At 35.8% G+C, this 15297-nt stretch overlaps 1 protein-coding gene across 1 annotated transcript in view; it reads left to right on the forward strand.

Annotated features, from left to right (window-relative positions):
* Positions 1–15297, forward strand: part of OSBPL8 (oxysterol binding protein like 8) — a 228978-nt gene that overhangs the window by 110695 nt on the left and 102986 nt on the right. The window contains exons 3-4 of the mRNA XM_044677819.1: positions 6172–6208; positions 11172–11312. Coding sequence (XP_044533754.1) covers positions 6172–6208; positions 11172–11312 — 178 coding nt within the window. The remainder of the gene's footprint in view (positions 1–6171; positions 6209–11171; positions 11313–15297) is intronic.

The raw sequence follows: 15297 nt of genomic DNA on the forward strand, positions 1-15297 counted from the left end.
TGATTTCAAGACCTCTCACTTGAGAGCCAATGATCTTTACATTGTACACTTTGCCTCTGATTTAATTGCATATCTTTCTTTTATAGGTGTGAAGAATTCACTTTGCCAAATAATTTTTTTCTAAAATATATTTTGGCAAGTCTGTCAGTAATTCATTTGTCATATTTAGAGATTTTTACAGTTTTAGTGGTCATTCATAACTTATCTAATCTTTTGAAATGTTAATAAACAAAAATTAGTTAGGAATTTCAGTTTCAAATTCTCACTTTTTCTTTGGAATGTTGTTTTCAGAATGAAAATCCTTTATTGCATTTAGTCAGCTCTGATCTTCAGATCCTTTCTCCTTTTTCCATTTATCTAGCAAATTCTAAAGGTTTTCCGAAAGGCATGAACTTCATAATGAGACAAATTGGAAAGAACACTTAGAAAAGGTTACTTGTTTCCTTTGATCATTCCATTTAAGATTTTGTTTTCAAGTTTGGGATAATTGATAGATGTTATTGAATTTTGCCCTTCAAAGGTTTAGATAATTCAGACAATAAATTAGCTAAGACCTTTATTCAGATCACAATGAACACCATCAATAGCATGCTTTTCTTACAATTCTCTTACCTTGAGTAATATAAATTTATAATTTTTTAAAAATTCCAATATAAATACAAAAAGCACAAGTTCACATGCATGTGATTTTCTTTTTTTTTTAAACCCTTACTTTCCACCTCAGAATCAATACTGCTTGGTTCCAAGGGAGAAGAACGATAAAGGCTAGGCAGTGGAGATTAAGTGACTTGCTGAGGGTCACATAGCTAGCTAGGAAGTGTCCAAGGTTAGATTTGAACCCAAGACTTCCCATCTCCAGGCCTGACCTCTCTAATTCTCTGAGCCAACCAGCTGCCCCAATGCATGTGATTTTCTTTTGGGATATGTCCTGTTACTATTTTGGAAAATATTGGCAAAATTGTGTAAGAATCACGACTAATGTTCATATTTAGGGTTTTAAAAAACTTTCTTAAGGATAATGGGGCACTTTCAGCTGACTAAAAATTAAGAAAATAGAACTGTGGTGGCTGAAACAATTAGCATACTTTCAAAGGCAAGTAGATTGGCCTCAAAAATGTCATGTTTGAATGTGCATATTTTACTTTTATAACCCTTGGCTCAAAGAGCTATTTGCATGGATCTCTTTCTTCATTGTTTGAGATTTATTACTTGGCACCTATATGAGGGGCAGGAAGAGTTGGTGAGAGCTAGAGATGAGAGAGCACTTGGTTTGAGATTTCCAGTTTTGAGAGAGAAGATGCACCATTACAAGACTCCCTTCAGGTCCCCAAAGGGGGACATGTGGAGGAGCTGGCTGCCATTGTGTCTCCTTGGTCACCTTGCTGCATTGGTGATTTGATTTACCAATGGTTGAGATCTGTTTGTCTACTCCTTCTTCCTCCTCATTACTCTCTCTGCATTCCATTCCCCATCTCACTTGCAGTGGGAGAGCTTGTTTCCTTTGTTTTGCCTACCATATATTCTCCTATTATACTTTCTCTGATAATCTGTTTGCCATCTGTTTGGATCCATGAATTTATTTTGATATTTGCTATATTGATATCTGTTTGTTATGAAGCTGGCATTTGGTGGTACTGAAGCTTCGAATCTATAGCTTGGAGTCTTCTTTCCCTGTTAAGAGAGAGAGATCAGGAGTGCAACTTGAACCTAAAAATTACTTCCCCTAGACTAACAATATTTAAGGGAGCAGATAAATATAACCTAGTCCTGTACCTCCTCTCATGGAGGAGACAAGAGTGGCTAGCCTCTGCTCCCAATCCCCTGCTTCCCTTTCTGGCAGGAATCCAAATCTTCACTGGGAAAAGGTGAAGGGAAAAGGGAGAAAGCTCTAGAAAGATCTCTGCTACCCTGGCAGCCATATCGCCAATAGAAGTGGTACTTATTTCAATAAAACACACTTCCAGTTTTGTTGTTCAGACCTAAGTTTTCATCCTCACTGAAAGTATTACGAAAAATATTGATAGGAAAAACTTTGTGACACAACTTTATGAAACAGTTATCTGGTGGTAAACTGCTAGAAGGTAGTTTTTATCTTAATGAGGCATTTCATGAAAGTATTAGAATTAATCTTAAAGTTACTGAACTTGATCTTCTGCCAGAATAGATAAGCAACCAATTCAGTAATTATATTTTCTCTGTTCTGAATTCCAATAGACTTGTTGATAAGATTACTGGTAGGTTAGGAATAACACCAATACTAATTTGGGAGGTGAAAATACTAGACAGGATTCATGAATTTTACCCCCGGGGAAGTCAGCTTAAAAATTGCACTAGAATATCCCATGAGGACTTTTTGTAAAATTTTGATGATTATTACAAAAGTGCTTAATTTTTTATATTTATGTAGTCTAAATAGAAATACTTAAAAAGTTGTTTTTTATAAAAGTGTGGTGGATTAATGTGATGTGAGGGTTAGTGTGCTTTGTTTTGCTAATGCTGGTTATATGTGCACTTCAACCTTAAAATTGCACTGACATTTTGGACACGCTGTACAGGATATATATGGAATAAATACAGAGGTAGACAGTTTGGCAAGTGAGGAAAGATATTTTGAAGAGGGGAGGAAGCACTTCAGCTGAGCCTTGAAAGGAGGCAGGGTCTGCAATAGCTCGATGTCTGGAAAGAACAGTTCTTGCCCTCAAGAATCTCACGGTCTAGCCCCATGGAGACAAAAGCCTGACAATGCTCAGAGTTGCTTAGAATTTCCCATCTGTTGTTGTCTTCCTGGTGATGAATTCTTTCTGGATAATTTGACTAAACTGCATCTAATGACAGCCCTTTTATAAACTTATTTTTCCTTAACTGCTTCTGCTGTTTTGGGAACAGTACTGCTCATATTCTTCAGTTTTCTCCTTAAAGTATTTTCACAAATGAACAGGTATTTTAAACTAGTTTTGCATTTTCCTAATGGAATATCATAATTTCTAAAGTGTCAAATTGTAGCTGATCCAAAAAGCAATGTAGATATACGAATATGAGTGCATGCATATGTATACACACACATACACATAGGGTACCATAAATTATTATTGATATCTTGCACAGCAGAAGTGACATAAAAGGAAGCATCCATGAGATTTATAAGCTTTTATGGGCCAGGCTAGCCATAAAGTGAGAAAGATGAGAAAAAGCTTGAGTGTTTCACTGATGAGCACATGATACTGAAAGACTGGGGTTGGACCATTTCCCCTCTTCTGCCACCCTCCTCATTTGTGGGGGGAATATGGAGAAGAGATGAGAATGGGATGTTAAAGGATTGTGGTTTACACCCTGGAATGAGTAACCACATTGAAGTATGAGCTCCCCTTAAAGTCAGCCAAATGCTTTATTGGCTTCTGTTTAATTCAGCTTCTTTTCATAGTTACTATTTTGTATCAGTTAAATTTATTAGGAAATTATGATGGAATTATTATCTCACCTTCTCCCATTTTCCTCAGCTATTTTCACAGCTTATTTAAATAGGTTTGACTTCAGTGCTGACTGCACATGTATTTCTCATCATTGTAATTTGTATTTACCATGATCTTTGATTAGTTGACTGCTGCATACACATAAGTTGATTCTGAAATGACTATATCTGTAACCAGTCTTCAACAAGATATAGTCTTTTTTTTTTTCTTTTTTGGTATTTTGTTTGGTACTGGTTATGACTAGTTTCTACTCTTCCTTCAGAAAGCATTACTATACAGACATGAGCCTTCTGAATTCTTTTAAAATAAGTTTTTTATCCAGAATCGTATTTTGCAACCTAATTTTCTTTGTTCTCTTTTGTATACAATGAATGAAAAAGCACTTACTACATAACTATTATGGGCTAAGTTCTGTGCTTGGGACACAGTTACAAAAAGCAAAGAGAGTCTCTGCTCTTCAGGAGCTTATTTTACAAGCTAATGTAAAAGACAACAGCCAGAGGGAATTGATGGCCATGGGAGGCAGGCGACCCTTTTGCCCTTCAAAGTTACTTGGGTGACAGGGGTCTAACCAGGAATAATAGTAACATTGATTTCCTTATGGAGGGATTGGGAGGAAAGGTTGTTAGTAAAGAGATTGCAGAGAAGTTAGTTATAGAATCAGGAGTGAAGTAAATCTTTGCTGGGGCTTTTCTGCAGTAATAGTCTGGGAGAGGCAGGCACCAAACAGCAGGTGAGCAGGGCTTCAGGGGAATAGTTCCCTCAGGAGGTCTCTGGCATAGGCTGCCTGGCAGTTGGTAAAGACCAGGAATTAGTTAAAATGAATTATAATAAAAGTTAGTGATCAATGTAGTGGATAATTCATGTATAAATAGTAATCTCCTAGAGTCTATTTCCTTTATGTCATCATATCATTTCGAAGTGAAATGACTTGTTTCATTATGTATTTCCTATTCCTTTTGGATGTTTAATGAAACAAACTCTCAAGTTTTTTATTTGCTTCTTCTAGGAGAGTGTATATGTTCTTTCATTTACCCGTGACTTCTTTAAATCATCTAATTTAATAAAATGTATATGTAATTATTAGATAAGCATTAACACTAGTGTGCATGAGTTTTTGTGAGTTATTGAGTTATTTTTCTGCTTAATTCTCTCATTTGTGGCACTAACTCTTTTGTAGTTTTATCTTAGTGCTTAATGACTTGATTCATTCCACAATCATTGAGAGTATTTGAAATTAGGATTATCCCAGAATATCTGGAAAGTATAGTCCCCTTAGTTTTCTCTATCATAATTTGCCAGTTGTGACACTATTCATGCCTAGCAATGAGAGTCTGTAGCACAGCCAAATCATGAGCAAAACTGTGCTTTCTATAAGTCTTCTGTGTTAGATGAGGTAGATGAAAAGATGAAATATACCTACAGAATGATGAGCTTAAGTAGTCCAATTGCATACTGCAAAGGTATTCAGAAGAAGCATTTGTAAGGACACAGGAGGATGTAATTTTAGGTATTGTGAAGTAGGCATCATTTTGGGAAGTAAGATAAAAAATTTTCTTAAGAGACAAAAGTCACAAGCTAAAAATTATCTTAAATTTTCTTTGTTATCTGCTGTTGTGGCCCTAAGTTCCCATCAAGGCTTTTTGAGGATGAACTTGTTTCCTTTGGCCTTCTTGTTGTCTTGAGACTTTGGTTTCTCCATATAATTAATTTTATTTTGTTCTTTTAGAGGAATATTAGTGTGACAAAAAAGGGACCCTTAGAGCCCAAAGAGAACATTCAGCGAAATCTGATATAACAATCTCTGTTGGTCCTGTTGTTTTCTTTTCCCTTAAGTGTAATAATAGTCTTCTAAATCAGTGATTTTATCTAAATCTATATAAAGATCAATCTAGATCTGTATATAGCTCTTTATATGGTGCTTTATACCCAGTGGAGTATAAATAATGTTCATGTAAATTGACTTATACAATTTTATTGTTGTGACCAGCATTCATTTTTGTTGCCAGGTGAGAAGTTTACTTTCCTGGGCTTGTGTGTCTTTGCAGAAAGAAGTGTTGAAAAGAAACTTGTTACCCAAAGCTGTCCATATAGTATTATTTTCAAGTTGTGTTCTTTGGGCTCCATGTAAAAATAATCATTTTCTTAAAATACAAAAGATGATATTTACCAGAGAATTATTACTGTTATGAATTTTAATGAATGCTAATGCATCAGTTAGTAACTATTGGCAATTTCATTAACTATCTCATGAAATTTTTACCATTTCTGATTTAAAAACAAATGTTAAAAGAATTCTGAGTTTACAGCATAACTTATTTTAAAAAGTCTTCATTATTTTGAGATTTTCAAGCAATTTTACTAAAGAGGAAAACTTTAAGCACAACATCTCCACATTAAAAAAAAAAAAAGAATTAAATGAATGAATAAATACTGCCAAAAATAGTGGTGATATCTTGGGGGAGAAAGAGTCATGTCCAAGAAAAAAGTCCTTAAACAATATAAAATTTCCTTAGTGTTTAACATTATGGTTGGCAGATTGGTGTGCATGTGCTTTCTACTTAGTAAAAAAAAAACAACAAAAACAATTAAAACCATTTCTGTTTTCCTTTTCTTTCACTGATGCTTCTATCCTGATGCATATTGCTTCTTCCTGGTGTGGACTGTATTTGTTTGCTGCTCAATTACGCTACATTAAAAGCATGTTGGTGATGCCAAAGATGTCCATGGGCCATCAAGTAAGTGATTAAAATATTAATAGCCAACTTGGGAGCATAATACTATTTTAACATTTGTTGAGGCAAGTGAGATTTGTGTTAGTGTTTCAGAAGTTCTTCATTTTGCCTTTCTTTGAAGGGAATAAAAACAGTGAAAAATTTTCATGGCTAACATTCATTTAATTCAGTAAGTATCTTTTTGGATTTAGTAATGAGGCCAGTATTGATATAGTCATCTTTTTGTCTATTTTCAGGTTGACTTATTCCTTTATAGAAGGTCATTAGTAGGTTGGGTTCTCTATTGAATATGTCACCCATTTTGACCAGAGCTGATCATAAAGGAAATTCTGCTGATAAGATAACCTAGAGAAGGAAAAGTATATGGAATTCCTTTATCTAACTTGTCTGTGAATTGCCATTTGCTGTTATTTGTTGCTAAGAAAATATGACTAAACATACTTTGTTCAGTGTAGAGTAGATGAAATAGTTAATCTGAATACAAAAACCTTCCTCTTTGATTTGGAGTTTCTTTGTCGTGAATTATCTGAGGATCCAGGCTGTCTATCAGCATGTACCTAATGCAGATTTTATTTATGTTCAGAGTGTAGGCTCATCTCCATTAAAAAAAAATGGCAATAAGCCCCCGGAGTATTGACTTCACTGTCCTTATGTAAAATGTGAATATGTAAGCAGCACAGGAAAGTGGAATTTTATGGAAAGCAGGAGGAGAAGATAAGAGTATACATGTTTGGAAACATGCAGCAGAAGGGAGAAGATAAGGGCACCTGCCAGCTGGTCAAAACAGTAGCTGTGGCTTCCTTCCCAGCCTTGATTCTGGAACAATGTCTGGAAGCTCAAAATAGAGACTGAGGCAGCGGCCTCCTCTTATTAGAAAAGTAGCAAGCAGTCTGAGCCAAACTCGCTGTCCCATGACAGTCTTTTCTTATCACAGTGGCAGCAAGAGGCTTTAGCCAGAGTTTTTCTTGCTACAGTTCCATCTGTAAGTACTTCTTTTATCTGTAAGGAAGAATATTAAATATTTTAAAATTAATATGTTTCTTTATATTTTCTATAATCCAAAATTATCCAGAATTTTAGAGTTAGAAAGAATCTTAGAAAACTTGTACCCCATGTCTAAAATTTTGATGAATGAGGAAACTGAAGCCCAATTTAAATTGCTTAAGGTTTTTAGTACATTGCAAGAACAGATAAGGAAATTGACTCATTGCTCCAGATTCATTTTTTTTTCCACTCTGCTACGCTACTTCCAGAATTAGAATGAGTCGTCCAAATTTGCTAAACTCATAGCTAAATGTTTGCATGTAAACATGAAATTGATTATAAAGTGTCATACCCTCTGCCTACTCCAACCTCCCCTCAAATAATAGCAGAAAGGGAAAGAAAGCAAGACGGAGGAGAAAGCTCAGGGTAGAGTGTCAGGAGGTCAACATTCTGAGGTCAGCTCCATGGCTCATCTGGGTGAACTGTGTGGGACCAGCTGCTCCATTTCTTCTACTGTTTTCTTTCTTTCTTTTTTTTTTTTTAAACCCTTAACTTCTGGGTATTGGCTCCTAGGTAGAAGAGTGGTAAGGGTGGGCAATGGGGGTCAAGTGACCTGCCCAGGGTCACACAGCTGGGAAGTGGCTGAGGCCGGGTTTGAACCCAGGACCTCCCGTCTCTAGGCCTGACTCTCACTCCACTGAGCTACCCAGCTGCCCCCCCCCCCCCCCCCCACACTGTTTTCTGACTGTGAAAAGAACATTGGCTCCAAGGGTCTCAAACGATTCTTTCTAGCCCTGAAGTTCTATGCCAAGTTAGGTGCAACACCTTAAACACAGTACCACTTTTTTGCTTTTAATTGTTTTATATGTCTGATAAAACCACAGACAGCTTGAAACTCAGCCAGGTAAAATCCGATTTTACAAATAGACCTCATTGGAGAAATGAAACCAGAAAAAAATTCAACCCTTAACTAATCTTTCCCCCTTTTTAAAGCTAAATAGCTCTGGCTATTTTACCTGAACTTTGTTACTTTTTTGCTATGTAGATTTTCTTTAAGTTGTTTTTGCAGTTCTCTGACTTAGGTAAACTCAGTAGAGGTATTGAATATTAACTGTAAAAACATTTCAAGTTTTGTTATCCCTCGAAATGCTTCCATATAGGTTCTAGATAGGAAAAATTTTTTATGCATATGAGGAATTTAAACTTAGTTCTGGTAATAGAAGAAATTTGCTTTCACTTTTATGTGATCTTAAATGTGAAGTTTTGTTTTAAAGTATGGCATATTGAAAGGAACCAAATTTTCATTCCCATTTTTACAATGTTATAACTAATTATGTGACCTGAGCGTGTTATTTATTAAAAACTCTGGCTTTCAGTTTACATATCTAAAAAATGAGTGAACCACTTCAACTCTAAGCTCTATAGTTTCCCTTAGAAATGTGTTTTAGTGTGTGGAGGAAACTTGAAAATTGTGTACCATTGTATTCCTTTCTGAATAGTCATGATCAGTTCTTTTAGTGAGGGAGCTCAGATTAAATAAATATTAAATGCTTTGTACTTATACAAAGAAGTAGTGTGATTGACATGGTGGAGAGAGAGCTAGCATGAAAACCAGCTTAAGTCCCATTCTGACACATACTGGCTGTGTGATCCTGGACAAGTCCCATTACTTTACCAAAGGGGTCAGACATGTAGCCATCAGATTGATTCATTTTAATTGGAAGATATTTCACAAAATAAATGAAAATACAATAAAACATAGGTAATGTTAATATGTGATTGTCTTAAGTAAACATGCTTCCCAGGGATCCTTACAGTATCCTGTTTCTGTGAGTTTGACAGTGCTGTTCTAGACAGTTCTCTAAGAATCTGAGCTTCCTTATCTGGGAAGTTCCCAGAAGTCACAGATAGAGTCACTGTCCTTATCCTTGTATACAGGTGCTGCTCCTGGCAGTAAGGTTGATAGGAAGATGAGGACTTCCTTAAGGAACAAGAGCAATTATAGCTCCTAAGTGGCATTTCTATAACACCTCAGGGAGTGCCAGGGCCATTACAGATATTGTCTCATTTATCCTCACCACAACCTTGGAAGTTGTGTTCATCTTATGCCAGTTTTGTGGGAAAGTGACAGATGAGGATAATGACTTGCCCAGCTAGTGAGTGTCTGAGGCTAGAGTGGAACTCATCTTCCAGCCTGCAGCTCAGGGGCTCTGCCTGCTACACCCCTGAGAGAGAATTCATATGGCTTGTGAAAACCACTAGAAATCTTTTTTGTATTTCCATATAAAAAACTTCACTTCATCTGAATTTTAGACTTTTGCATTGCTGTGAGCTCTTATTATTATTCCTTAGGAGCTGTAGTCTCGAAATATGGCACAAGAATGTACATATGTTCCGACTTTTTATTAACTGTGCCAGTGTGCTTTCTATTCTACTTTAGATGAATGTGGAACATGGGAAACGTGAAACAGTTAGTTCATGTCCATATTAAGTGGAAACCAGTAGAGGGCATTGTAATCCTATATTTCAGTCCATGAGTCAAATCTGTATGTAATCTGCCTTAAGCTGTTTGCTATTCAGAGCTCCTTAGAACTAACTCAGCCCCCTCCCGTATTGCCCAACATTCTCCTCCCTGTCATGTGCTCTTTGACCAATGACACTGACCCCTTGGCTCTTCCATAAATGAGGCACTTCATCTCTTGGCTTCAAGCTTTCTCTCTGCTGCTTCCCGTACCTGGAATATTGCCCCTCTTCCTCCACAACTATTGACCTCTCGGGCTTCCTTTAAGTCTCTATATTAAAGTCCCTCCTCCTATAGGAAGCCTTCCTCAACCCTTTATTCCACTGCCCTCCTCGTCCATTATTTTTATGTATCCTGTATATTGCGTGCTTTGTGTCTATTTGCTGGCATGTTGTCTCCCCCAATTAGATTAGAAGGTCCTTGAGGGTGAGGAGTTGTTTTTTGCCTCTTTTTATATTCTGAGTGCTTAGCAAAGTGCCTGGTACATAGTAGACACTTAATGAATGTTTAATGATGAATTGATTAGTATTTTACTAGATTCTGGTTGATGTACATAGTAGATATAATGATAAAACTGAAAATGCAATCAATAAATAATACAGTAAAATTATTAGTGTCTGTCATCATTATGTTTATTGTCTTATTCCCCAGGCTTAGGTCTGTATAATATTTCTTAGTACCTCTTGTTTTCTCCCTTATTGAGCAGGTTCTGCAAGGAGTAAGATGAAGGGAATTGAGTGGGATTTCTGATATCTTCTGAACAGCTAGGCTCTGCGCACTATCACTCCTCCTTTATTTGGTCCTCTTACCTCAGGATCATCAGAGAAAGAAAAATTCAGTGTAACACCCCATCTACTAGTGTGGTTAAAGAATGGGATAGTCTGCATGAATGGATTTTTCAGTTAAAAGAGGGTTCACGCTTATTTAAGCATAATTACCCTAGGATTTTTGCCCCAACCCCTTTAATGGCCAAATGTAAACATTGATTCATTTCTCCATTTTATATTTTTAGAAGTATAACAATTATTAAACCTCATTTCTTCAAGCTGTTATCTACTGGCACCCATAATGTCTTATGATTTTTCTATAGAATGTTAAATGTTTATCAATTAAGAATGCTTTTGAAGGTCTTCCTTATTCAAACTCAAATAATACCAGTTCTCAGTTCTGTTTAGATGAGCTTTCAAATACCATTTGGGCGATTAAAATAATTAGACAGTTGCTTTAACAATTGTGTGTACACTCCCCTTCTTAAAATCATTTATAGTGTTATAAAAAGTTAATTTTTAAATAGCCAAACAATTTGTCTTTTAGAGTATTAGACCAACAATTGCAGGGTAAATCTTTAAGAAAAATTAAAAACAAGTAAACAAAAATGGAAATTTTTATATTTCATGATAACTAATATTACTGCTCTAAAATTTTCTGGTTAGTATTGATTTTCTTCTTTTTTCTCTTTAGCTTTGGTAACAAACAATGATGATTCACACCTTCTGACCTCAGCAGCAAAGATGAATCAGCGACAGGGAAAAGAAGCCTACCTAACTCCAACCAAAGATTTGCTTCAGCCATCACTGAGTCCAGGAAGTGCTCACAGCCAGGGTGAGATATAATGATTACTGAACAGTAATGTGCAGTTTTCATATTTTTGACTCATTTATATTTTTGGCCTTCTCTTTCAGAAACAGTACTCTTAATATAGTTGAACTCTATGGATTTAATCTTCTTTTAGTTTTTATCTTTCCTCTTTTCTCTTACTTGCCATAAATGCTAGTATGCCTTTTGGTCAGTTTTATAAGATCTTCGCTTTCCTGACTCAGAAGTATTCAGTTTAATATGTTGACCTTTTCTACTATGTTGAGGGGCAGATGTTCTAGGTCCTAAAAGTTTTCAATATATAGAGCTGGCATTTAGAATCTACCGTGTATCTAAATAATAGACAAACTTTGAACCCAAGTCATTTTGCACATATGGTCAATCCTTGATGATTTCTCAAAATTTTTTAATTTATTTTCTTTTTTTAAAATGACACTTGAATTTTCTACTTTACTTAAATGAAAAATTAGTTCTTTACTTCCTTAAAATTTCATGCTGGAAGTATTTTTTAAACTGGTTGTATAGATAGTAGAAATATTAAGCCTTTGTTACCCCATCATTATCATTACACTATGATCTCATAGAAGACTAATTGAATAGGTATTTGAAAAGTTAATTATTTTTAGAGAGGCATTATCTGGTAGTACAATCAGGATCAGCTTTAGAAACATTAAGACCTCTGTTTAAGTTTAGTTAGTGACACACATAGGCCATATCACTCCAGCAAGTCACATAACTTTTCTTTGTCCCATCCCCAACCACAAATTACAGAATGGTTGCTACTGTATAATAGTAGAGGGAGTTTTCTCACCAGGAGTTACCTATACAGATGAAATTTTAGTTCTAGACATAAAAGTTCATATATGCCACTACAAGACATGAGGATGTCTGGGAAAAAATATGAAGATAGAGGCTCAGTTTCTGGTCTTGTTTCTTTTTTGCAGTGTATGCCAATGTTTTCTTTCTTCATTTATGGTTCTTTAAAACTAAAAACACTTCAAGAAATAGATTCTACATATTTTGCCAGTTTGATGGATTTTCCCCCATTTTTTAGTGTATTGTAGGAACAGGAACGCCTCCATTTTAAAGGGACTCTCTAGTCACCCTTGAGAGTGATCACTGTTAGTCTGCCTTGAGGGCTTTATTGCTATGATCATTCTGCCATCAAGGAGGACCTGTGGGAGGGAAAAGGTGAAAAAGTAACCATTTCTTTGATTCAGGCTACTTTCATAAGCCAGTTCTGACAAGACTCTATACTCTTAAAAAAGTCTGAATAACAGGCTCACCCTGAGCATTGAGCACCTCAGTGAAACCTATCCCCAACAGGTACCTTGGGAAGAATCCAGAGCAACCAATTCTTCTTGTGATCAGGGCTTGTTCCTAAAATCTCCTCAGGAGATCTCTTTAGTCTTCTTACCCTTGATTCTCAGCCATATACTACTCTTAAAACTAGTGTCATAGGCCTCTTGGCTGTTTGATAAAGGAGGTGAATGACTTCATCATTATCTCTATACCCCAAGCCTGAAACACTCTCTCTCCTCATCTTTGCCCAACTTCTTCAAGAAGCTTCTCAACCTCTCTGGGTTCTAATGCCTTTCCTTGGGCAGTAATTTATTATTTATCCTGTATATAGGCTTGCTCTGTATATATGTGTTTACATATCATTTTCCCCATTTTGTTTGAGAACTCTTTGAGGGCAGAAACTTTTGTCTCCTTTTGCATCCACAACTTTTAGCATGGTATACTTAACAAAAGTTTATTAACTGACTAGACAAAGCTAAGGGCAAGTCTCTCTGACAGGGAATTAACAGTTAAAATTCTAATCTCTTAGAATGTTCATCTTGGTTCCAAACAAAGGCTTACCTACTTTTATGCTTATCTAATGGTTTGATGTGAAGGGAAGTCCTCTCATTAGCTATGGGCAGCGGCAAAATAGTGTTCCTACCCAACTATTAGGTAGATGGATAGACAGAGCATTTAAATGCTTAGTCTGTCCTAGGTATTATGTGTGCTCGGAACTGGCGATCCAAGTACAATTAGAAAAACAGGCATTCTGATGGAGGGATACTGTACAGAATAGGTAACTAAAAAGAGGTGGGACTTTCCCAACATGATGACCATGGAAATATGTATTGTATAATGCTGTGTATAACCTATGTCGTATTACCTGCCTTCTTGAGGAAAGAGGGAAAGAACATCAAATGCAAAATATTAGAAAATGAATATTGAAAAGTTGCATCAACATGTAATTTGGGGAAAAAACAAACATCATAATTTAAAATAAAGGTTAAAAAAAAAAAAAAGGTGGGATGCTGTGTGGTATGGTCTGGATAGAGGTGGGAAGTGATCGGATTGGCTTCCCGGGTAGGCAGGCCATTCCTTCCAGGCAGGAACAGTATTTGAAATTGACTCTGGCTTTGTTGCTTACAGCCTCTTTGTGTACTACTTATCTATTTTTAAAATTAACTTTAGATTTAATAATTGGAATATGATGGAGCCACAATCAAGATCACATAAGATTTGGCAGATTCTGTGTTAAATGAGGGGAGGGCTTGGAATATGATATTCCAGAGACAAAGGAAATAGGATTATAGACAAAAATAATCTACCCAGCAAAACTGAGTGTAATCTTTCAGTGTAAAAAATGCATCTTTAATGAACTAGAGGACTTTGAAGCATTCCTGATGAAAAGGCCAGAGAGGAATAGAGACTTTGACTTTAAAATCAAAGAATCAAGAATAAGAAAAAATCATGAGGGACTAAGTTAGACTAAACTGTAACTCCCAAGAACTTTAGGGCTGTTAGAGTTTACATATACAAAGGACAAGGGTGTGAGTTGATTATGTAGGAATGATCTTCAAGGAGGGATGTATTGGGATAAGGAGGAGAAGGTAGAATGGGAAATTTTCCTGACATAAAGGAAGAGCTTTTATAGTGGAGGAAGAGATGAGATGGGGAGTGGCAAGCAAAGCTTGAACTTTCCTCATCAGAATTGATTCATAGTAGTAAAAATATATTCAGCTAGGTATAAAAATCCATCTTTTCCAATAGGGAAAAAGGATAAGGAGTTGAGAAAGGAATGACAAAAGGAAGGGTGGATTAAGGGAGTCAGTGCTTAGAAGCACTTTTTGAGGAAGGACAGAATAAAAGAGGGAGGCAAAAGAATAAATGGAAGAAAATAGGAAAGAGGGAAATATACACATAATCATAACTGTGAATGTGAATGAGATGAGCTCATCCACAAAACAGAAGTAGATGGCAGAATGTTTTAGAAATTGGAATCCAACATATATTGTTTGTAAGAGACATATGAAATAGAAAGACACACAGAGTTAAAATAAAGGGCTGGGGCATGCAGAATTTAATATGTTTTAGTTGAGGTAAAGAAGGCAGAAGTAGCAATAATCTCAGACCAAGCAAAAACAAGGAACCTAATTAAAAGAGATAATCACTAGGGCAAGTAGGTAACTCAGTGGATAGAGAACTGCCTTAAATAAGACAAAAGATAAGAGTTTTTTAAAAAATAAAAGATAATTAGGGAAATTAAAAGAAGGTCAGTGAAGTAATATCAAAAATTTTACAGCAGGAATAAGACTAGAAGCTGGTATTTTGAAAAAACAGATAAAATAGACAAAGTACTGGTCAATCTAATGAAAAAAAGGAAAGAAGAAAACCAAATTGACAGTATTAAAGATGAAAAGGGAGACCTCACCTCTAATGAAGGGGAAATTAAGGCAATCATTAAAAACTATTTCACCCAATCATATGGCAACAAATATAACAATTTAGGAGATATGGATGAATATTTACAAAAATATAAATTGCCTAGATTAACAGCAGAAGAAATAGAATACCTAAATAATCCCATATGAGAAATAGAAATTGAACAGGCCTTCAAAGAACTTCCTAAGAAAAAATCACCAGGACCTGATGGATTCACAAGTGAATTCTATCAGACATTCAAAGAGCAACTAATCCCAATACTATACAA

The sequence above is a fragment of the Gracilinanus agilis genome, chromosome 5, assembly GCF_016433145.1.
Source record: "Gracilinanus agilis isolate LMUSP501 chromosome 5, AgileGrace, whole genome shotgun sequence".
NCBI lineage: Eukaryota > Metazoa > Chordata > Mammalia > Didelphimorphia > Didelphidae > Gracilinanus > Gracilinanus agilis.